Source organism: Chiroxiphia lanceolata, chromosome 4 (assembly GCF_009829145.1).
Source record: "Chiroxiphia lanceolata isolate bChiLan1 chromosome 4, bChiLan1.pri, whole genome shotgun sequence".
NCBI classification, from domain to species: Eukaryota; Metazoa; Chordata; class Aves; order Passeriformes; family Pipridae; genus Chiroxiphia; species Chiroxiphia lanceolata.
Window position 1 is genome coordinate 9,415,304 of NC_045640.1, and position 24,679 is coordinate 9,439,982.

The window sequence follows — 24,679 nt, forward strand, 5'->3', positions numbered from 1 at the left end:
AACTATGCCTGTGGGAGTGCAGCTCTGCTGGAGGGGCCAGACCAGCCACCAAGCCCGACACTTGGAACTGTTGTGCCATTGCCTCTAACTGGGCTGCTGCTGTCTGGGGAAGCTGTGCCTGAAAATTCCACCTTAAATTGGGCTGCGCTTGAGGGAGAATGACACAGGCAGTATGGTGTCATTTTTCTTTACCAGCATAATAGCTCCCAGCTGTAATAACTGAAAAAGTAAAAACAAATAAACCCTTTTTATTTCCACTCAAGATTATTCGAGTAATTTTTATTGAAAATATAAGATCTACAAAGCCATGGATACCCAGCGTGGAAGAACTCATTAAGTTAGCACATTCATCTTTAAAAGGAAAATTTCAGGTTGACCTAAGGTACAATAATGTTCAATTTAAAGTCTCGTTTTTCCTTCTGTAAGTTTCAAATCTTTTTTCATTCGGAGGTTCTGTGCAAGAGCTGCTTGTCATGAAAGGAAACACTTTACAATCCATGAATGTGTTCATTATATAATAAATGAACAGCAACAATATACTAGCCTTTTTTTTACCTGTTAACAGTCGTGTGTTAAAGTAAACTCTTTTTTTTTTTTTTCCATGATTTGGAAATTAGTTACATATGCACCAAAGGAGCTAGTAATTTCTGCTGCTTGTCAGCTACACACAATGAGTATATTGCTGTGTGCTTTCCCCAACAATGAGGATTTTAGTAATATGCAAGGTGTATAGAACGTAATACCAAAACCTGCATCACAGAAAATTGTTAATTGTTTTTTAATTCAGCTGCCAGAGTTGATAACCTTAGGCCCCTCCCCAGAGCCAAAGTAGGGGTGGCCATCCATTAGGTTATGTAAATTAAATGTATGTTTTCCTTGTTGGCAAGTTCCAAGCAGTAAGCGAGAGTGCAAACAAGGATCCGTAAGCTGCCACAAAATGATTTCATATTTCTACCCCGTGTTGTAAGAGCCAAAGGGAGGACACGTATGTCAGATGTTGAAAGAACAACTGAACCTTTGTTTTTGATCATGATGGTCAGTCTGTCATGAGGTCTTGTATCCAAATGCTAAAAATGGCACCACACTTGGACATCCCATAGCCTTACACAGTACGTTTGTGTTTCCTCAGCCACTGAGAGCTGGTCTCACAGAGACCCTGACTTTATAAGCTAACAAAATATAGATTTGGGTGCTGAAGGATCCAAGGGAGGGCTCATACAAAGACAATTAACCCTCGCACCAAAACCTAATGTTATGATTTTACTTAAAGCCACACTGAATCAGTTGTGAGAGGGTGAAGATATAAATACACACCTCTGCTTCATCCGCAAGAAGGTGGACAACTGACCATTTGAACAGAGGGTCTTGAAACAAAGCTTAGTTGTCCTTTAAACAATGAAAAGGAGAGGCATACATAAATGGTCACCAAGGCACAATATGACAAAGGTGAAGAGTCCCTGAGACTCTGGTCTGGGTCTGTACCATTCCCCTCCCTATACAAGTAAATGAGAACATTTAGGAAAATATAATACAAAATCTCTTACAGGAAATATAGACTACACTTGCTAAAATCACTTCCCTAAAAGTGTTTATAGCTTTTTTCTTTTTTTTTTATTTTTAATTTTTTTCCTTTTTTTTTTTTCCTTCCTTTATTTTTTTTTAAAAGACCTTCTTTAAACAGGTAATGCAAAGACTGGTCCATTTTTTTCTTACCCGGCAAGCCAAGCTCTAATGACTTCACTAAGCAGAAGTTGTATTAAAATACATCTTCATAGTATTGCTACAAGTTGGGTAAATATGTTCTGAACAGCTTGATGAGTACTAAATAAACTTTGCTGTTTTACAGCATACATTTTAATTTTTTTGCACTTTTTTTTAAGAATAGAAAATGCAATTATAGTGTGCAAAAGAAAAAAAATAATTATCTTCTAGCTGAATACTGTAATCTTAAGCCATGCCTTCCATAAAAATGTATTGACATGTGTAAATAGAAGAAAAGAAAAAAAGTACAAGCAAACAGATTTCATTTCCTTGCAAGGAAAGATTAACTATCACAAACTGGATCACTTGAGTTCTGTATTCTTCAGAGAAAGAAATGAAAACAACAACCCATAAAACCACTGAAATGCTTCAGATGTCATCCATTCCACGATAACAGGTTAAAACTGCCATGTTGCTTTCTACTGCTCCCATTAACATGGATAGAATGATTTGCTGCTGGTTGGATATTGAATACAAAAAGCAAAAGAAAGTTGAGATCATCCCACATGAAGTCATTATTAGAGCTGGCTTTTCCCCCGTTTTGAAGTACAGTAGTGACTTGTAAATACAACCTTTTCTAAAGATCATCTGAGATTTGAAGATTTATCTGCCTGCTTTACCCAAACAACAACTGCTGAAAGAATTTGCTCTATGAAGCCCACTATGCAGCATTCAAAATATTTTGGGGTTTTGGTTTTTTTTTTTTCATGAAAAAATACCACAAAAAGTAGTTTTTTGTATCTCTGAATCACTAACACATTGTAGATTCCATTTATCCTTCCATGTTCGAAAACTGGTTTCTGCAAAATCAAAATAACTGTCAAACTCCCTTACGCCATGCTTCCAACAGTTTGAATTTAATTCTTCTTGAATGGAATGACATAATTTATTTCCTTTAATTTGCAGTATGGCTACATCAAGCTAGCTTTAAGTCACAACTGTACCTAACCACAGTTCTCTGCAGCAAACCCATGATTTACAATATCTAATATTGTGGTTACAGTGCAGGGAACCGTGGGTAAGAAACCTCCATGTCAGAGTACTGTGGTTGGGGTTTCCCGGAAGAGTGGCAGTTGACACCTCTGGAATATTCATATATAAGTGCTTCAGTCAGATGGTCCTGAGTTGAACAGGTAACTCAGGCACTATGAGAGCCTGGCATTCAGTCTGCGGGAATGTGTGTAACCTCCGTCACTCGAACCGCTTTGCAAACTGTAGTGGTCTTCAGCATCACTGGCACTTCCAATACTGTCCATTTCACCTGGAGTAAACTCCATTCCTTCAATGTCTACTTCTAAAGAAAACATAAGAAGGCACATTTTCAGAAAGGCAGCAGCTGTAGCAAGTAATTATGGGCCAGTGTCAATCAGCGTTCAGGTGGAACCTGAATCATGCTTCATTTTCAGTAATCAAAACAAAAAGAACTGGCACAGTAACTCCTGAGGAAATGATCATCTTGTCCACCTGAGAATTAAAATCCCTTCTGTCCTCAACCACATAAATACACTGCATGACATCAGTACCAAATGCTGTCCCAGAACTGTTCCAACCTGCACATGACACTGATCTAGCAAGAACCCAACCCTCAAAGGCTGTAATAGCGCAAGCCCCATTCCTGGTAATTCCAGCCCACACAGGTGTTGGCTGGCGAGGACTGTGGCGTGACCATCTGTCCCCAGTAACTGCCCCAAGGCCGACCACTCAGCTCCCACAGGGCCTGAAACAGCCTGGGCGAGTGCTCAGCACGGAAAAACTTCCAAATGGGAAACTAAGAAATGGCGACGGGCAGCTTCGAGAGCTCTGTCTCAAATGAGAACCAAATGCAGAGAACCCTTGGTGATTGTTACACAGAAGATGCTTTAAAATTTCACAATAAATGATGTGGAATTAATTTATTCACACAAATGAATTAAGCCCAATAAGACTTCTTTTTCCAAGAGAAAATATTATGCCAGCCTTACCAGTAATTACACTAAAAACTCAAAACATTAAATGGTAATTGTTTAAAAAACTGGCAAAAACACACACAGGATAAATAGCTTCAAAAATACACACAGTATTAATAGCTTCAAAACTGATTAGAAAAAAGAACATTTTCCAAAGAATGTAAAAAAGTTGCAGTAGTTTTTTATTCCTCAAACAGCATTATGGAACAATTTTGTCTGGGTTTTGTTGAAAGCTCAGTTTTAGTTCTAAATGACAGTTTCTCGTTCCCCTACTTCCCTTTTCCTTCCTGCTCCTGTGACTCCCCTTGGGAAGCCCTGGTTCAATTACCTTGTTCAGAGTCAGTGGATATTGTTGATCCCATGCTGTCAGTGCGGATACGCTCCATGCCCTGCACGGAGAGCTGCTCCAATCTGCGCTTGAGGTAGCGGTGTTCCCGCTGTAATTGTTCTTTAATATTTAGAGCTTTTCGGTCCTGTTCTTCCAATTTCTTAAAGGGAGAGGAACACAGTAAGCTGACTGCTTTTACCCACGTTAAAGCAGAAGTAACTTAAGGTCTTCTCATAAACGGTAATTTAAAAGCAATATAAACACTTTAATTCAGTTAAAATGAAATTTAAGAATTTAATTTTTTAGTTAGCATTCTGCAGAGGTCAGTACAGTTTTGGCAGGCTAGGTCACAGCTGAATTTGTCTCACAATAAGATATATGGATGCAGGAATAAAAATAATAAAAGAAAAAAATCCCTCAGAGACTCTCCTGCCACTGGCAGACATTCCCTGGCTAAGGCCAAATTATTGTTGCCTTGGTTGTGGGGAATATTTAAATCATTTCATCAGGCAAAACTGGCATCATCTTTGATAACTCGAGTGCAGCTCAGGTTTCAGTGAGAACATAGCACCACTTTAGGTGAAATAAGAGACTTATCTATCACCATAAAGGAACCATCCTGAGCTTTTGAATGCTCTCCCTCCTACTACAAGCCATGGAAAATTTTAGCATTTAAAAAGCTTAATAAACAATAAGCAGCATTAATTATATACAGTAGGAGGAATTTACTAACAATTCTCTTTATTCTTAGATTTTTTTCCTTGAACCTCTGCAGAGCAAATATGATAATTCTGTGATATCTCCTACAAAATCAACGGTATGAATCCAAAATTTCTCAGCAAACAGCCTGTGAAAGGATTTTTCCACATATCTACCTAAAATCTCCCCTCTGATAGAATAACAGCAGGTATTAATTTTGCAAATAAAAAGAATACATGCTGCACAGTTGGTCCAAATGCAGTAACAGAAGTAGCATCTTTTAATATTTCAACTGAACCCTCTTCCAAATCACTGATAGCTGGTTTTGACGGTATAATTAGGGAAAAAAAGTGTAATGAGTAAGATGGGATTAAAAGCATGAAGGACACACAAATCAAACCACCTTTTATTACTAAAAAAATTATCTAACTGATGCAGTAAATTACAGGTTATAGCAGTAAAAGCACTTTTAAGAAAGAGCAGACTTCTCTGTGAGCTGTGTTTACACGACTACTGAGATTTAGGAGATGTGCAGGGAGTGAATACAGCTGCTGACAGTGTCTCCCCGCCATCTGAATGAACCTGGGCTTGGTTTTCTGAGGAGAGCAGGCTGGGACAGTGCACAGCAAACCACAAGCAAAACCCCTCAGAGATTCTGCTGTTCCAGTGCAAGCCTGAAATAAAAGCATTTCTCTCTGAAAAAATAACTGACACTCTTAAACTGGGCAGTTTCCTGGCTGAATGAGATCTATGCTCTTCAGCCCCCTCCCAGGCAATACACTCCGTAGAAATGCATCAGAGGTGGATACACAATGTTAAAATAAGAAAAGGGGTTGGTACATCCACGTACACAACAAACCAAATGTGCCCAATTGATCAGATTTCCTCTTCCTGTATTTTCCTGGCTGCAATCCCAAACTCTAACAGCTATTTTAGGAATGAACTCAGTGATTCATATCCAGGAGACTCAAAACTGTCCAATCGTTCAGAGTAAGTTTCAATACATGGGGGTGTGTGTGAAAAGTTCAAAACTAATGACTGTGTTAGAAATGGGAGCCGGGCACAGCCATGCTCTGGCAGTGCAGCGGGGAGGGAGCTGACCTGACAAAGAGGAGCAATTAAGTGCCAACCCAGTTAGGGCAGGTTCAGTTAAAATGTTAAAAAGAAAGTTAAACTTCAGTCTCAGTTTTCAGAAAATGAGTACTTGGTACTGGGCGCAGTGGATTTGGAAAGAAGCTGTTCCTAGCTTTTTTTTATCAGCAGCTGAAATGGTAACTACAGGGCTAATCTCTCACACTCGCCACTTGTAAAAACAGTTTTTCAATTTGTATGCATAAGCCCATGATAGGGGGGCAGCCCAAGACAAAAACCACATGCAGTGCCTTTCACGCATGTTAGCCTGAATTATAAACAAGAGGCCAAAATCTTAAATGGTAAAAACAGGGGTTGCCCAGCTGGAGTAAATGTGCTTAGAAGAGCTGAAGAAGTAGCTCTGCAAATCTGTTCACACAAATAGTTTTGCTTAAATTAATCTTTAATTCTTCATATGAATTACATTTCTGTAACTGCACTGCATCTTAATGATGTACCTCAGCAGGCTGTTCTCCAAAATATGCTAAGATTACTGGCAGTGTTCAACCTTTCCTGACACTTTTCTTGACCTGTTTCCCTGTAACACTGAAAAAAATGCCAGATGAGTAATTATAGTCCTGGACACAGCAGCAGAAACCTGTTCTTTAACTTTTATGTTTGAATACCTCTTTGTCTTATTTCTGCACATAACCAGGTTCCCTGAAAATGACGACAGTGAAAATGGGAGTGAAGGTGTCTTTGGAGAGAGGAGGGCCTAAGGAGTGATTCACTTTGAATTACCTTTGCCAGTGTAGAGCCTGCACTGCTGCTTGATCACAGGTGAGATTTTGGGCTGTTTTTTTGTTTTAAGCTTGTAACAAGGGGAGCCAGCAACTAGCATGAGATTGTATTTAATTTTGGGGTTCGTTTAAATGTTTAAAAAATGCTTCAGAACCTGGGTGGATAAGGCTCACTAGTAGCTATAATCCTTTTGACTCTGTTATTTTTTTTCATCATGAATGGATCTGGCTTTTTACATTGAAAGCAATGCAATACAATGTTACCTTGCTCAGTCCTTAAAAACCAAACATATTAATCAACAGCTTTGATACATATATATTATTTTTTAAACTACAGTGTAAATAATTACATTAGTTTGTAACTAAGCAGAAATGACTCTTTTATATATCTGAGACTGCCGGGTAAATTGCAAAACCTTGATACTGTGACTGAAATCCTTGCAACTAATAAAGGCCAATATATCCAGAACATTGGACATATGGATACGGATTCTGTGTGAAAATTAGTTTCCTCTCTATGGATACACATTCTGGAAGATTCTCCTTCAAAAGAAACAAAAACATGAGTGAATGTTTTTACCTTGATATGCATCTTAGCTCTTTTCAACAGACTTAGAGTGGTGTGTCTGGTGCTGTCCGGCCCGAGAGGCACAAGCTGTTTTAGCTGTTCCAAATATAGCCGGAGTTTAGCCCGCCTGCAATCATTAAAAACGGAGAGCGTTGTAGTAGAGTTGCACCCGAACAGCATATCCTATATGCAAACACCATCTGTTTGCAGGATCTCTGTGCAGAACTCGAGTGGCTTCCTTTCCCCTCCCTTTGGCAAAGTTTCAGACTGAAAGGTCACTTGAAATGCAATAATGCTGCTGGCACACTCAGACTGGAGTCTCATACCTGTGTTTCAAAGCAGTCTGCTCAGCCTGGTCAGTCCCATCTCAACCAAGGGGGAATATGAGCAGAGATCTGAGAATGCCAAGCAAGACTGCACACTCAGCCCATGGCTGGGTAAGGAATTAAAACTGGGATCACAGTGATTTCTGCAGGCAGAGACAGAGCTGTGGGCAGCTGCAGACCCCGGTTCCCCTCTCCCCATTCCTATCCCTGCCTGCTGCCATAGGACACACTCCTGCTATGCAAGGGCACCCATGCAGCTCTGCACAACTCAGAGCTGTTCCCAGATGTAGTTTATCAATATTGTAACAGGAAGGTCCTGATGCCCCTTCTCTTCCCTTCTACTGATCCACAGTCCCCCCGAGAAGGAGACATTCTTCCTCTCACTGTACAGCATTTATTATAAATACACAAGAGAAAACAGTTCCAGCCATATTCCTCAACAACTGGGTCCTGCTTCTTCTGTTACTGCTTTGCAAGTGTCACTACTGCTGCCCTCAACAATCTCTCCTGTACTAATGACATTAATCTATCAGTAAAAAGAGGATGAACAAAGTAGTATTTCTAAAAATATCTCTTTTCCAAATCGTCTCTCTTTGAGAAAGAGAAGCTGGCAATACAATAGTCCACAAAGCAGTTGCTTCAACTATCCAAAACAAGGCAGTGGCGAACCAAAGAACCACGTGTGAGTGTGTTTCTACAGTTAAATCCTAAAGAAGGTCTCTCCTGCTCTTAATTCACGATTCTTGAACAGGAATCCACATGGTTCAATGAGACATAAATGGATGCTGAAGCACTTCCATGAGCAACATGGCTACTATTTTCCTTTCTCCCAGCCTGTTACAGGCTGAACAAAGCGATGACCTGGAGCCGACATCCCCCACACAGCCATAAGAATAACTGAAGCAGATCTCAAGGGTGAGATGAATAATCATCTTTTTCAAATCTGCTCAATGCTGCATGAAGGAAACAAACATTGCAGGGAACTAACTCAATGCTTCTAGTCGAGAATGAACTTTCTTTTGAACAGTCAGTTCAGAATCACGACCCAGCATCAGTGTTTGAAATGCAGCTGAAGAGGATTTAATATGCACCAAATGACAAATTACACATGTGTAATTGGAATGATTACTGCAATGTGAAAACAACCTGAAAATTAATGGGGAAAAAACCCAAAGCAAAATAAAATCAAATTTAAATACAGAACAGCGATGACTACACACTCACACATCTAGTTCTAGCTGCCTAAAAATCAGCAATGTATTAGGCAAGAAAGAAAACAGCATTTCTATAAAACTGTCAATTCTTTCTTCAAGCCACTTAGGGAAAAAGGAATATTGCAGAAAATGTGATTCACGGGAGAAAACTAATGACAGACTTTTTGTTTAGGCCTGGGGTTTGTTTTTAAATACAAGGCTCTAAACTTACCCATCTAAATCCTTTCATTTAAACAACATCAACAAAGGCTGGGCTAAGTATTCATAAAAACAGCCCCATCAGATCCCCGAGGCTGCTACCTTAAACTGGGATATTGATCTTTAAAACAGCGAAATACCCGAATTATATCTGGTATTTATACAGAAAATCCTAATCAGGTAAATTTTTATTTCTGTGCCTGTAATCTCTAACAGCTGCCTGGCCGGGTTTGCATTTTAAATACAAAAACTTGTTTCAGGGACTAAATTCGAATAATCTTTTTGTATTGTAAGTGGCCTCTAAACACACACGCAATCGTCTGCGTCACTCAGCAAAACTTGGATGCAACTGTATTTAGACAGCTGACAAGAAAGTGGGGACTGAAGATGAAGGAGGATATGGAAAGGAACAGGACAAGAATAGTATCAAGGTGGTAAATAAAGAGTTAAATGCATTGAAATGCAATGATCTATATACTTGGAGTAATTAAAAGTCTGATAAGGAATATACAGAATTGTTGATCTAAGATCTACTTCGTATTAATCCTGGAAAACATTAATGAAACCAGACTTATCTGCCACTATTGCTATTTGAGGAAAGTCTGCTTTCCACAGGGAGAAAGTAAGGCTTTAGTGCACATCCTTACCATCGACTGGGGAGTCAACAGAAATATTGCCAGGATTCAGGGGCATGGCTGTATGCCTTTTTAAATCACTAATTCTTTTAGGTTATCTGCCAACCCAGTAAAGCAGGACTTCACAGAAGTGCCATGAAAAACACTGGACTGAAGTTAAGAAGACTATTTTAACTGACCAATGAGAAGAGTTAAAAAGAACTAAATATTAACAAAAATGCTTTAGGCATTCTCAGCACTAATGACTGATAGCAGTAAATGTAATAAACACACTTGCTGAAAGATCTGCTCTAACTTCACCTTTTCTTCCCTTTTAAGGGACTTTTCCTTTCATCTAATTACTCAGCATCTATAAATCTGTTAAAGATTTTAAAGCATAAGCTTTACGTAGATCTTTACATAAATGCAGGCATGCTTATGTGACTAATTCATGTATTAGAATCGATGGCATAGATTGTGAACGTACAAAAAGAAAACCAGCCCACCACAATTCCTGTGGTGCTGGAGTAAATATCCCCACGTCTTTCATTTTGCACATCTTAGAAAAAACTGTAATAAGAATGTAAGAAAACATTTCAGGCATGTTATGTTAACAGATCACACCAGCAGGAACAAGGGACTCAAACTTCACAGCAGATAAGTTGTCTCGTACAGACTCTGCCAGCACTAATTTCTCTCTTTTTCTGCAGGGACCTGACAGCTTTTGCTTTTCCTCGGCTGCCTGTGACCACCGGAGGAGGGAAAGGCGCTCACAGAGGTAATCACAGCCGGAGCTGCTTTGTGTTTTGCAGCTCACACCTTAAATTCCACCAAAAAAAAAAAAGCAGAAAAAGCAGCCTGATCTCAAGAGCAACGGGGTAACAGTCTCTGTGTATGAAGTGTAGTTGAAGGTGGGTAATTACACTGTGCTCCAGCTTCAGACCCCGACTGCTACACCTTCGCCCACACCAAGTGTGGTGTCAGGCCAGGACAGCAGTGCCTACAGAAGTGGGCACTGTTCTCACCTCATGCGGATGCACAAAAATATCCCCCTCGTCACTGGTACTGAATCCATCAGGGAAGGTAGGGATCTAAAAAAATGCCATCCAAAATCCGAATCCTCAAGCCTGCAGCTCTCCATTTTGGATATAGCCCCACGTATGGAGAGGTGCACAGGTGCCCTATCTCTGATTTACCACACTGTCCTTTGTGCCAGCTGATAAAGGGGTTTCAGACGTTCAAGACTTCAGCGTTTCTCCACAGGAAACCTCACAACATGGTCCTATCAGTCTGCATTACAGGTCCTCTAATGCTTAATAAGCCCACAGATTGCCCCACTGGAGGGACAAAGCACCAAAACAGTGTTGTTAAGAATTTCCCTGTAGAAGGAGGACATCCACCAGAAGCAAATTTGAAGACCACTCACTGACTCTAGTCCTTGGAGACTCCACTTTGCTCCAGTGTTCAGCTGTGGAAAGGCACGTTCACCACTTCTCAAAAAAAGGCTGCCCCTAACCAATTCCGAAATTGTGTTAAATGAGTCTATTAAATAATGGTCAAGAAGCTTTGCCACATGTATGAAATCCCAGATGCAAATCCATTTTAATGCACCAAGAAATGGAATACCAAGATAGAGAGAAAAAAAAAAGAAACAAAAAAGTCTATTGTTCACCCTGGATAATCTTCATTCCAAGGAAACTGCAACAACTCCAAGAAATTCCTACAACTACTTGACAGGTAGTTGCAATGGGAACAAAATACTTCTCTGTAGGGCCAAATAATACAAGAGGTAATGGCTGTGAATTGTGAGGTTCAGGATGGATATTGGGAAACAAATTTTTTTATTAGTGCAGCAGTGCACAAACAGAATAGGTTGCCCTGAAAGGCTGTAGAAGGCAGTCCCTGGAGGTTTTTAAAGATTTACTCAGACAGAGCCATAAACATTCACAGATTTACATTCATGTCTATGAACACGTAAATCAGATTGCCTGTAACGCTGCAGCATTTGACTCACAAGATTCCCATTCGTGCAACAGCAAAACACACAAACTGTGCAACTTGAACCTGCGCCCCTCTGACTGATACAGTGCTGGCATGTTTGTGAAGCGACCTGATCCACTGTAGCCTTTCCACAGGGACTCTCCAAGGCTTTTTCAGGCCCAGCACTGCAGACAGAAATGGCCTGCAGCCAGTCAGACAGCAGACAGTTCTTCAAGCAGCAGTTGCACAGTTTTCTGACAGCAGCAAAGGTGCATTTCCTAAACCATTCAAGTATAAATCTGCAGACTTTATTTGGAGGCCGCTGAGCTGCACAAAGCCAGCTGGAAAGGCAAAGTGCACACCCCAGGCAAGCTCCTCAGTCCTCAGCATGGCATGGCTCAGCCAGGCTGTGGGGACATTAAATGGCCACAGACACTCATGATACAGGGTGACAGTGTCAAGTTGATGTGAAATGTGTGTCTGTCCATCCTGCCACCACAGCTGGGCACCTCATGCAGACAAGCTTCTGACAGCTGACATGTTTATGGTAGGTAGCATAGGGTGGGCACTTCCTTGAAGCTGCAACCAAAGACATAAACAACAGTTCCCACTGTTGGCATCATGCTCCTGACTGCCAGAGGTCACTTGCTGAAAGTGTCAGAAGGGCTATGCTCATCTGTTTCTGAACATTTGTGGGCAAGAGCATAAAACTCACTAGAGAAAAGTAAAATTCATGACAAGTGTTCACCTTGCACATCCTCCAGGTCTCACTCCACAGCCTCCTGAAATCAGAATGACTTTCTCACGTGTACCCATTCTGTGCTGACCCAAAGCTGATTGTAGAAAGGAAAAAGCAGCTCTATTAGCAGTTTGTCATCCATGGGAAGTACCAGAACAGTTCCCTTTGGTCCACACCCCCTCCCTCCTACTAGCAGATTGCCCAGTCAAGACATGGAGCTGTCCTGGCCATACTGGGAGGCATCTTAGACCTGCAGCATCTCCAGCTGATGGGCAGCAAGGATCTGGAATGCTAGGAAGTGGACGAAAAGTCACTCAGTGTCTGTATTCCCACACTGCCTGCTCTGAATTTCCCTTCCTGCTGGCTCCAGCAGAAGCTGGTTGCATTAGACATGGTGTTGTTGCTTCAACATCCACAGCCCAAGGTACCTCTCACCGCAGTGCACCACCTTAGCACGTATGGGCATGGAGCAATTCTGGCCTCACAAGAAGGCCCTACCTGTGCTTTCTGCAGGGTGCCTTAATGCTAAAAACACTTGTGTGGCTGAACATGTGTCTGTGTTTCAGATGTCCCAAATTTAGTCTACTAAACTAGCTCTGTGTATGGGAGGTTGACATACTCTCGAATCAACTGCTAAATATACTTGTTTGGTGATGTTCTGAAAAGAAAAGGACACTTACAGATCAAACACTCGAATGACACTGAAAATGCAATCACTACAAGCCATGCTAGTGAGAACAAGAGGCACTTTTGAAATAGATGCAAAAATTAAAAATTCGTCATTTCTGTACGTTAACTGTTTCGGTCCAGAAACCAGACAGAATCAGACCCTATCACAAGGCAAATTTAGGACAAATTTAATACAAACAAAACCCCCACTTCAAAGAATAGAAACATATTTGAAATTGATCTAGAAGAAGGCACTACAAGCTAGACAAGAGTTACTGAAGCATTTCTGATTCCTTTTCTCATGTTTCACATTTTTTTCCACATTCAAACCCATCCTGGTGCTGTGCAATGAAGTTAATACACAAAGGTTTAAATATAGAGCAGTTACTAAATTTTTCATTGTTGCATAATGACTATGTAATCTGGCTTAATAGCGTACATAGGATAAAGTCAGAGAAGAATCTCTGCACCAAAAATTCACTTCTGGAATCAAATGTTCTCCAGGTACATTGTGAACCAAAGTAATCTGGCCTGAGCCCACAACTCTGGGTCAGAGACACTGGCAGTGAATTAATGGTTGTGTTTTCTCCTTAAAGAAATGAGAAAACCAGACATGAAATCCAGCATAAAATACAGAAGTGAACTAATTGTAAGACACTCATGTTTTTACAGGAAGACTCTTCACAGATTTATTTATGAAATGCAAATACCTGCATACAGGGAGCACTCAAGTTTTAGACAGAATCAGCAAACAGAAGCTCAGGATCCTTTGTAACATGCACTGGTCAGGATGAACACAGACAAAATCATTACCCATAAAGTTATCATTATTTCAAAGTTCTTAAGAAATGCAGAAATGCAGCAGTAGAAATTTCCACATTGTGACTTCAGGTTCACCTGCCACTAAGGTGAAATCAGGGTGAGGAACCCTGTCTGCCTTCTGACTCCAGCTTCAACCCTTTCTTACTGGAGCTTGACACAACAAAGCAGCATCTCTTCAAGGCTGCAGCTCTTTTTATTCTGTGCACAGTCACGCTCTACAGCAATGATGGAATTTTCCTGCAAACCGTTTTAATGATATTGAAAATTCAGTGTGTTTGTATTATTTGGTATAGTCCTGGATATCATGGCCACACATGTAATGTAGGTAATTATGTAATTATATACCAAACTCTGTTTAGTAGAAGCTGGTACTGAAGCATACTTGCCTTGCTCCTCTTTAAGCTAACACATTTACTGAAGTGTCAGGAATTACATATTTACAGCTCTACAAGACTTTTTATAAGCTACCAAAAATGATTCTGTACTAATTAAAACACATTTGTTTACAAAGCCATTTAAAGAGATTATATATAAACTTCTATCTTAAGAAATCACAGACATTCAATCAGATAAAAATGGTTCTAAAGAAACCTATTTATTAATAGTCCAGACAGCATTTACCATATCTCCAGAAAAATCTTAAATACAATGGAAGATAACAACCCTCACTGCAACATAAAATCCTGTCTCTTCTAGATTTATTTCAGTCAGAAACACTTCCAATACTTTCTCCTCTACAAAGGGTACCTCAAATACTTCTTTTTTTTTCCAAAGGATGCCCCAGCTCACACTTGAGCTGCACAATCTATTTCAACTCCACAACAAATCTGCTGTAGTGAAAAGGAAAGAAAACCTCTCAGTATTAAAGCACTGTACCATAGCAAGGCACCCAGTGTGCCGATTGCTACGAGATGTGTGAAAAGCTCACTCACAGCCTTAAGAGTCAAACCCAGAGAATTCAGTCGCTCTCTTAACAGCAAACCTCTTGCCTTTTATTATCCAAGGGAAGATAAGCCAAACACCAGTGTTCTGCAATAGATGTAGGGGTTTTTTTCATATTAAGAACAAAATCCTGAAGTTTGCGGTGCCGGTGAAGATTCATCAAAGGTTTGTTCCACGTGGCATTTTTTGCCTGTGTCTAAGACCTCATAGAGGCCTCTGCAACTAAATTCAGCAGCAAAGCCCGGGAAGGCACCGTGGAAACTAACAAGCAGAAGGAGCTGCAAGTGCCTAATTGCAGTGATTGTTAGTGAATTAAATGCAACAGCCCTACAATCAGTGAAACCGCCCGTTTTATTTACTGTGGTAACCAGGAGTTTCATCCTCTATATGCTTTTTCAGTGTGCTGAATACTTGTTTGCATCTGTTTTGCTAAACTGAAACCAGCCAGATTGCTTTAACAGCCTTGGTCTTGGGGTACCTCAGAGTATCCAAACACAGGACATCAACCACTATGAAGACAATTGCTGCATCTCTCACCATCACAAGCTTTGAGAGAGTCAGTGCTGCCATAGACTTATCTGCAAGTTTTTGTGGGAATACTGCTCAGAAATGTCTACTGCTGTTCCTAATGCTAAGGAAGACAGAAAAAAACCCTCTGCTGCCTGTTATACAGCTAATGATTTCCATGTTTTGCGCATTTTTATCACTCTGAGAAATATTTTAGTTCTCTTTTACAGTATATATAAATGCACACTGCAGCACTCAGAGTGCATTTCATTTACTTTCACTTAGTGCCACTTCAGCCTACTTGCTGAGCCTAGACTCCACACTTGACTTTTGCCTTTTTACCTTCCAAAAGATGCCACTTGTTCAGGAACATATGCATGGTATCAGAACTTATTCCTACATCGTTCAGTAAACATAACTTAAGGGAAGCATCTGCAGTGCCTTAAATGTATGCATTTTTGGCCAGCTAAGCCTCTTGGCAGCAGTGCACAGAAAGCTACCTGGGATGCAAGCTGGGGACAGATGAAGAGTGGCTGGTCTCTGAGAGGGAAGCTGCTGACTCCTAAGAGAGGGAATGCCTCGCAGACCTTGCTGTCCACGACCCTCTTCCTCTCTCCCTCCTTTCCCCATCCCTCCAGTAGCACCTTGCTGACTGCAGTGACAGTTGCCTGTCCTAAATTACAAGCACTGGACTACATTAATGTTTCTTCACCTCTCAAAATGCCCAAAGCAGACTTCGATGCACTTTATGCTCCGGTTCCCACCGGAAGGTGAGCTGTGGTGGCCTGTGTACTGCCATGAGGCAGGGACAGCAGCAAAGATGAGGAAGTGACAGCAGCTCCTGAGGCTTGCTTTGGGCTGGAATGACCCTGTAAAGCAACACAGACAACACTAGCATGAGAGACCTGACCAGAGCCTCAGCAGCTGGTGCTGGTCAGACTGCCCAGTGCTGTCCCTTCAGGAGTGCACTGACAGCAGAAGCAGACAGACTGATGAAGGTCCCAGACTCACATCTGACTTAGGCCAGCAGAAGGAATAAAAGCCCTGTGGCACAGTTAGTGCCTGTTGCTGTATTGTTCCTCATCCTTCTCCCACTTGAGCTCTCCTGCTGTGGCAGAGTGAGCACGAGCTGTCAGAGGTGTGTGAGGTGTGACAAAGATGTGTCACAGCACAGTGCACGCTCACCCACGGAGCTAAACTGCCCACAGACCAAGCCAGTAACACAGGAGGCACTCAGAGGAGCACTTGGACAAGGCAGGGCACAGGCAAGCCCATGTCAGCAAGGACTCTGGGGTAGGTGGAGCACCAGCAGCTCTGACTGGTATCTGGTTTACCCACTGGGAAACCATAGCCTCAGGCTCTGCAGTATTAAGAGCTGCAGGACCAACATCTGACCACTCTAATCTTCTCTCCTTGTTTTTTAACAGACTCCTCCCTGCAGCCAGGCTTGTCCTCACAGCTTGCCCCAGGCTTCAGCCATCCCACTGTCTTAAGCTGCTCTTATTTGAAGAGCAGCCATGAAGGGTTTAAAAGCCCTTCCTTGTCCTGGGTCTCGGTGATAACTAAAAGCAACATGCAGAAATTTGAGATGTGCTTCATGGGAAACGTCAACAGGAATTTACAAGCTATACAGAGATTCCCAAAAGCATCATAAGCAAAACTAATGGCAGCTGGATATAATTTGTCTTTCCTGGATGGTGACCATCACAAATTTACATGTATGGGATTCTACATCCTTCAACCACAGGCAATAAAATATCTGACCTTGCAAGAATCTGAGGCAGCAGAAATCAAACATTATGGAAACAGCTAAAACCCACTGCAGTATGTTTTTGCCCTTGTGTGAATTTCTCTTCTGCAAAGAAAAAAAAAAAAAAGAGATTCCAACCTATATTTTAGCATTTCAGCCTTTAGGTTTTGCTCATCCATAAAGAACAATTTTCTGTATTTTAAACCTTCAAAGTCAATGTCAGGCAAATACGAACAATTCTTAGAGCTACAGAAAAGGAATTTCTTTTTCAGGTGTCTTCTATTTTTGGCCCTGTTACCTAATGATTGCCTTTAACATTTACCTCTCAAATGCTTTTAAGCAACAGTGAGGGAGGTGTCACCTAGTACCATGAGCTCAGTGTCACACAGTACCTACCTAATCCAGGCAGATGAACAACAGTGCCTTGTGGGGAAATACACAAGTGATGGAAATACATTTGTACACACTGAAAACAGAGTCCACAAAAAACTAATCAGCCATGCTTTTAATAAACTTATTTAATACTTCATTCAGCCAGCCTTCCACTCATTTGTTTCGCACACTGAAATGCACACACTGCAATTTAGTAGTCCTCCTAAATTAGACCTCTCAAACCCATCTGTCTTACTGGCACTCAAGTTTCTTAGATTACACTGCAGGGAGACCCAAGTTTGTCTGCTACCTCAGAATAGTGTCAGACCCAATTAGATAAGGAAAGTGCCATCACAAGATCATGCCACTACAGGATCAAGCAGTTCTAATTCCCACTTGAAGTTACATGGAGGCACACATGTACTTACACCCGCTGCCCACAGAAACCCCAAGAGTGGATTAGGACTTGCAACCATTTACATGAGAGCAGCAGTAATGCCCTTGCTGGCAGTGGAACACACAAAGCAAATTTCCACAGCACATCCAAACCCACACCGTGGGTCTGCAGTTCTGCTACAGGTCTGTTTGCATTTGCCACCTTTCACAGTACTCTTGCAAGGAATTTGTTGAGGACTGCAGAGTGGGTCAAAGAGAACTGCATTTATTTAAACAACGAAAAGCTGCATAACAACAGGTTTGCACCAGGTTAACACACAGAGGGGAAAAGGATGATAATGATAATTTTCCACGAATTAACCATTCACCAACAGGTGGTTGAAGAGGATGCAGTCTGTCTCACCCAGAAGCAGCTCCTGAGAGTGTGTCTGTCCCTCTCACACGGAGTTTAAGGCACAAGGTGTAGACTGGCTCTATACACACAAGCTACACGTTTTATCGACTGACAACACCCCAGAGCAAGTCACTGCTTACAAATCAGCTCATGGCTTGAAACCGGCTTTAATTATCAGAACTGTTTCCCCACATCAAAATGCTAAGCAAGAACATCGTGTCTCAGGACAGCTGCCAACAGGAAGGATCTTAAAAAAAAAAGGAGGGGGGGAGAGACTACAATGCTTAAATAAGCCTAGAGAAGTTGAGCTGCAGCACAGCACTAAGCCAAGAGAGCACAGTACTGGGCCTAGTGAGCTTTTTTCTGCCTAATTTTAAACCTCCCTATAGACCTGGTTATTTTATATGTATGTCAAATGAGGGGAGAAATGTGTTCAAGATTTTTTTTCTTACACTACCACTGTATGATGCCAAATTAAAGGAGAGGCAAGTCAAGTTGAATTATTTTAGCTAAATTAAAAACATGCATTGCTGTCACACACTGAGCACAAGGCCTTCAGATTGCAGACAGCCAGAATTAAGCAAACTTTTCCTGCATCAAGTTAAATGAGTGTGAAGCACTAATATCTGCAACACTGGATACCTGTGACTGTGGTTTTATTGTCTATTGTACCCCCATATCCAAATACCAAGTAAATACAAGCATCCAATTTAACTAGCCTGACAAATGCTGTAGGGACTCCACATTTCCATGTGCATGAGGCACCAAAAGAAACAACAGCAATTTACACCACTGTTTTAAAACCTAATCAGAGTTAAGGCAACTCTCTCCAGTTCAGCACCTAAACAATCATTCTCAGAGGTAGGAAGCTTTAAGCTCTGAGCAGGAAACTATCAAAAAGAGATATTCAGCGCTATGTGTTACTTCCATTTTTGCTTTTGCTATTACTTCCTCAGCGCATGTGCCCACCAAAGCTTTGTGGCCATCTTAGAGAGAGCAGCTAATGATGGCAGCTTGAGCACGCACAAGTGAAGTTTACTGGCTTTTGGGGAGGAAGGAGATGGCTGGGCGTTGCTGTCTTCTACAAATGTAGATACTTGAGATGTGCTCCAGCAAAACAGTTGAGGTGCCCTGAGACAACAGCAGGGTGACTGTTCCAGCCAACTGAAGGCTGGTTCAGACCCCAAGTGAGAATGCCAAATGAAGAGAAGAAAAGCAATCACACTGAAGTAATTAATAAAACATGTCCCCAAATGTCTTGCTGTATGTCTCCAACTCCCTCATCTAAACCTTGTAATTAGAGGTGAATAGAAGACAGTGAGGTGTATATATAAACAAATTTAGGGGAAGGATTAAATGCACTGACTGTAATTAAAGATGGTCTCTTCCAAGACTGCAATGGGTATTCTTACTTTCAGATGAATTGAAAGATGAGCAACATTTATTTCCCCCTGCCAAAGAGCAACAAAATACAGCATCATGGGACAGAGGACACTTGCAGATATCTGACAGTCCTGCCCCAAAGTTTAGATATAGCTTGCCATAGCACAGATAGTGCCTTGTTTATAATTTAATTTCCATCCCATTTCCCTTTCCATTGAACAGTACAAAGCTGGTGGTCCCCAAGTCAGACAGGGTGCAGTCAATTAGAATCTGAAAATGATCCATCTGGAGATGCTAAGGTATGGAAAAGCTTTTCAAAACTCTTCTCCCCTTCCTCCTTCTTCTTTCCCACAACACTCAGCCCAGATTTCTTAAGTGCAGTGTCCTGAGATTATGTGGCAATGGAAGGAAGGGCCAGAAGTTTGGACCCACTCGCCATGCGAGTATGTAAAGTCAGGCAGTGGGAACCAAGGCACCCAGCAGTCTATTTTAAACACCTCTTAGCACCTACACCCAATAACTGCTTCTAGCCAAACACACACAACAAGCTCCCAAATTTCCCTAGCAGAAATTACTTGCTCCACCCATGCTGTTCATTGCAGCAAACACAACAGCACCTACCAATCGGGATTAAGTCAGCTTTCTTGGGGGAATTACAGGGTTTGCTACCTTTATGTTTTGTAAATACCAGCTAATGTGCTATGTAAGACACAGAGTGTCTGTGCACCCGGTATTTGCAAACAGTGATGGTATTCCTCACTTCAGTAGGAGCTGCTGAGTCCTGGCAGCAATTACATGCCAGGCAGGTCCCTTACTTAGCACCTTGTATCTTCACTTACTTGTCTAAATTGAACCATCAAGGAAAGAAAAGCAGATAAATTTGTCAGGCATTAATCCCAAGGTGGCATTTGGGAAAACAGGACTCACCACTAGTCCTCCAGCTTTTTAGAAACGTTTTACCATGGTCAGATGTAGTCTTTGACTGTTACCCAAATCTTCTGCTTTCTCGTTATAAGGTAGAATCTAATATAGGCTTGCTTAATGTAGGGCATGTAACCTGTAACTAGAGTTGTTAGTTTTTCAAGTCAGAAGCATTGCAATGTGACCTCATGTACCTACATCCAAGCTCACATCTCTTCTGTGTCAGCTGTGCCAATCTCCACACACTACAGAATTAGTTACACTAATCTGTATAGAAAAAAAATTGTGCAGCATAAACTAGAATTAAGCAATAATTTTAGCCACTTGACATCCTTTGACAAGTCCTGTCATCCTGCTCTAGTTTAGCAGGGTGTGTACATAGCTCGGCATATGCATTTCCATCTCAAAACACAACACTCTTATGAAGTCCCAAAACAACTCACTCCTTCCAAAAATAGGGAGGGGCAGATAGAAGGAGTATCTTATCCATTCTTGTAGTTGGCACAGTTCTTTAGGACAAGAACAGTCAGTTTTAACTGGATCCCGTGCATGGAGGTGGCAGGGGGGTTGGGTTTATTTTGTTTTTCCAAAAAAGGCTCAAATTAAGCTTCTGTGAAGGAACAGCATGATGCTTTTTCACATTTATGATCTGCTGGCTAAATGTTCATGCTCAGTAACTTTCTGGAACCTTGACTGCATCCTCTGCAGCTGCCCGGATGTGATGTAGGGTTCAGGCTGCAGGCACAGCTTCTGCTGAAATCCCCTGGGTGTGAGGCAGAGTCAGGCCCACAGCCTGCCACATGTTAAACCATCATGTATACCAAGGGGAAAAAACACAGATTAAAAACTACTTGACCTGCAAAGGAATTCTGTGCAGTAAATCTAAGCACAAGTGTCTGCTGACAGAGACCACGAGAGGAAAGGGGCATGAGCTGCAACAGGGAAGTACACACTGTTCCATCCAGAATGAGACATTTTGAATTTGGGACCAGGCCATGGCATATCCAATACTCAAACAGCACAGGCCCTCCAGGGAAAGGAGTGCTAAAAATAGAGCTAGAGATGCCAGTGCAGCATGGAGGCAGGGAGAGGAAGAGACAAGACAACCAACCCACAGAATACAGCCACTTCCTCCAGCTTAGGTTGATCCCTTTTTGTCTGCTCCAACCAGGGACACTGTGACATCAGTGCTCATGATATACTTTGAAAAAAGTAATCCAGCTTCCTGCAGATTTGGTGTAAATCCTGAGTGCAGAGCCAACCTTGCCTTAAAGAGCTGGAGTTGCACTGTTGGCTTGCAGGTGCATTTGCCACTTCTTCAAACCACAGCAGGTACCACTTCCGTATACCCAGTTTTGGTCTGTGGGCTTCCACAGACTTGACTGGTTGGGATGCAGCCAAAGATTCCCATGGCATTACATAAGACTCATTTGAGAGGCCAACTTCTTAAAGCCCATTAGCTGCCTAAATACCTTTACAAAAAAAATCAAGTTCCAGCTCACTTGCCCAAATGTTGCTGAGCAAGCTTAAAAAAAAAAATTTTTTTTTAATACCTAATTCAACAATTTTTTTTTCTCCTCCAATCAAGAGAGCAGTCACCATCAGGCTTCTCTTCCCTTATTTGCAGGGAATCAGCACCTCACTGTTGTCTGTGGAGTCCCGAAAGCAGCTGGAATTCCGGCCCACTCATCTCCTCTTCGTATGAGACCAGCCCACTCTCTCTACCATGCTGGGTAAGAACTGGCCAGGTCAATTAGCAGATGCTGAAAACATAAACCACCTTTCACATAGTCCATTAGAGGCTGACACACTGTGGACTTATGTTTGGAGAGAGGCATGAACAAATTCAAGTGGAAAAAAACGCATGCACTTGGTTCCTCGCCCATCTGCTCTCTGCTGGCTGCTGGGCTGGCCAGGAAGCACACGGCTTTCTGGAGCCCAGACCTGGGACTGCACTTGGGCTCCACAGTTTAAAGCCAACTTCAGCAGGAAGAAGGACATTACAATTGAGTCAAGGCTGTATTTTGGGCCCATTTTGCATTGCCAAATAGAAGCTTTGTCCAAAGCATGAGGATGTGCACATCTCTGACACCTGGAATATAACTTCCTGAGCAGATTAACTTCCAAGCTTCATCTGCTTAATATACCCCTCCTTTCCAAACCAGCAGTCTAGGTGGGAAGATACTATTGTTGGGAGTGCATAATCAGGTGAGTTGCTATGTGCACTGGAAAGACAGCAGTTCAGTGCACAAGTATTTATAGTAGTTATTGCAGTAGGTAGTGCAGGAAAAGCCACAGGTCCAGACAATTGCTGATTCTCTAGAAATGGGGAAATGGTGAGGAAAGAACAGCATTTCAATGCAAAGTTTTAAACCTTTCAATTTCTTTAATTCCACAGATGAGTCAGACCTAGAAACACGGGACGTTTCAGCAAAAGCACAGAATTAAATCTTCAGTTCTGCAGGTCCAGTTTTTTATAGACTTCACTAAACAAGCTCCTCAAAAAAAAAAAAAAAACCCACAACAGAAATTTAAGACACAAATGCCTCAGATTAAATTACAGGTAAAAGGTGGTTTAAGCTGAGATTCAGGCTTGCACTGGCTGAGTCAACACCATTCACCTGCCCACTACAGCTGGCATCCTCAGAGAAGCAGCCATAGGTGGGCAGGAGGAGCCGGTGTCCAAACCATGGTGGCCTTCAGATCACAAAAGACAAGTCACGCTCCTAAGACACTACCTTGATAAACCAGTGCAAAGGTATGTTTATTGCAATTCAATGGAATTGTAATAAGCCATTTCACATCAATGAGATGGTGTAAAAAAGTTCTCATCTTACTCGATGAGAAAACCAGAACAGATCTAGTAGGGAGGTTAAGTTCAGCTAGTAAGACAACGTGGTTCCCACCAATAATGTAGCAGCCACATTATCTGGATGGTTTAGATATAATCTGGACACATCCTAGAAATGGCAGTTTTTATAGACCCATTATAACAATGAGATCTGTCCCAGGTCAGTAAGACCCATCCAGCACAGCACTCCAGGCAACAGCAGCCAGAACTGGATGCTTAGGAGAAACATTAAACTGACAGAGAAGTGAACTGTAACTGCTCTGTACTGTAAATTAACACTGTCACTCAAAGAAGCCATCCCACCCCCTCCCTGTGCTGGCATCAGGGTGTGCCTCTGACAGTGAGCTGGGTCAGGAAGCTTCTCCCCTCCTGCTGTGCTGGCAGGAAGCAGGGCCCAGCAGCACCAGTGTGTGACCAGGGTTGAACTCATGATGGAAGCACAGCAGTGAGACACATACTGGGTGACCCTTTCCTGGAAGGACTTTACCTCCACCACCAGTTTGGGGGTCTCCTCAGTTAGTGGTGGCACCACAGCCATTCAGCATGATGGATCAATGCAGTTACATCTTTATGCTGCATAACCGTGCTGACCACAGTGGTAATTTATGATTTTGAAAAGGCAGCCCATAACAAAAATAAACATTAAGTATTGTTTTGGTATGCTATTATTTCAATGACCTTTCAGTTCTGTTTCAAAACTTCCAGGTTTATCAGCAACTGCCAATTACATGCTTTTCATTAACTCTGCAGTTTACTAGCATGAAGAACCACAGAGAGAATTTCAAGACATACTCTCAGCTTATGTAAACTTTAAACTCGAAGTAACTCTGGTGGGTGAAATTGAATGTAACTGTGCTCCTGCACTTGCACTTCCTTCATGAGAAAACTACCTATTAGAACTTAACTTCAGAGGCAACTGTTCTATTTACTGTATCAGCTAATGTAGCACATTGTAAGGCTCTCATCAAAATATATACTGCTCATCAAAACCTATGTTTATATACAGATATCCATTTCATACACATGATGATGTAATAGAAAAAACCTTTTTCTGGCAAGATACTACATTTTAGGACTACACATAGCACTACCCAAACCTCAGGTCAGCATTACCTTCTCTGCACATGGCAACACTTTCAGTCTCCCCCTGATCAGCACTCTAATCAATGCATACATTAGGCTCCTTTGGGAAGAAAGCAAGCATTTTTCTTTTCTTCTGTAAGGTTTTGCAAATCACATTGTTTCATGTGTTCCCCATCCTAGTCTTGCACTTCTAAAAATTCAGGGCTGTTTCCCTCAACTGATGCAGGCCACCTCCACAGCAGTCTCAGCTTTCTGCACTATAAACTAGTGAGCCCTGAACAAGAGGGAACTGCTCCCTGTCCCACCTGATACCCAGTGATGGAGCTAAACACTTATGCACTTCCA

The 24,679-nt window shown here is 41.8% G+C and overlaps 1 protein-coding gene across 3 annotated transcripts in view; it reads right to left on the minus strand.

The window, feature by feature from the left end:
• Positions 1–245: 245 nt before the first annotated feature.
• The window catches only part of MXD4 (MAX dimerization protein 4), a 38,543-nt gene continuing 14,109 nt past the window's right edge, over positions 246–24,679 (minus strand). For all 3 annotated transcript variants that reach the window (XM_032685056.1, XM_032685055.1, XM_032685054.1), the window contains exons 4-6: positions 7,186–7,300; positions 4,036–4,195; positions 246–3,055 (exon numbers count right to left, since the gene is read on the minus strand). In XM_032685056.1, coding sequence (XP_032540947.1) covers positions 2,907–3,055; positions 4,036–4,195; positions 7,186–7,300 — 424 coding nt within the window. In that variant the 3' untranslated portion in view covers positions 246–2,906. The remainder of the gene's footprint in view (positions 3,056–4,035; positions 4,196–7,185; positions 7,301–24,679) is intronic.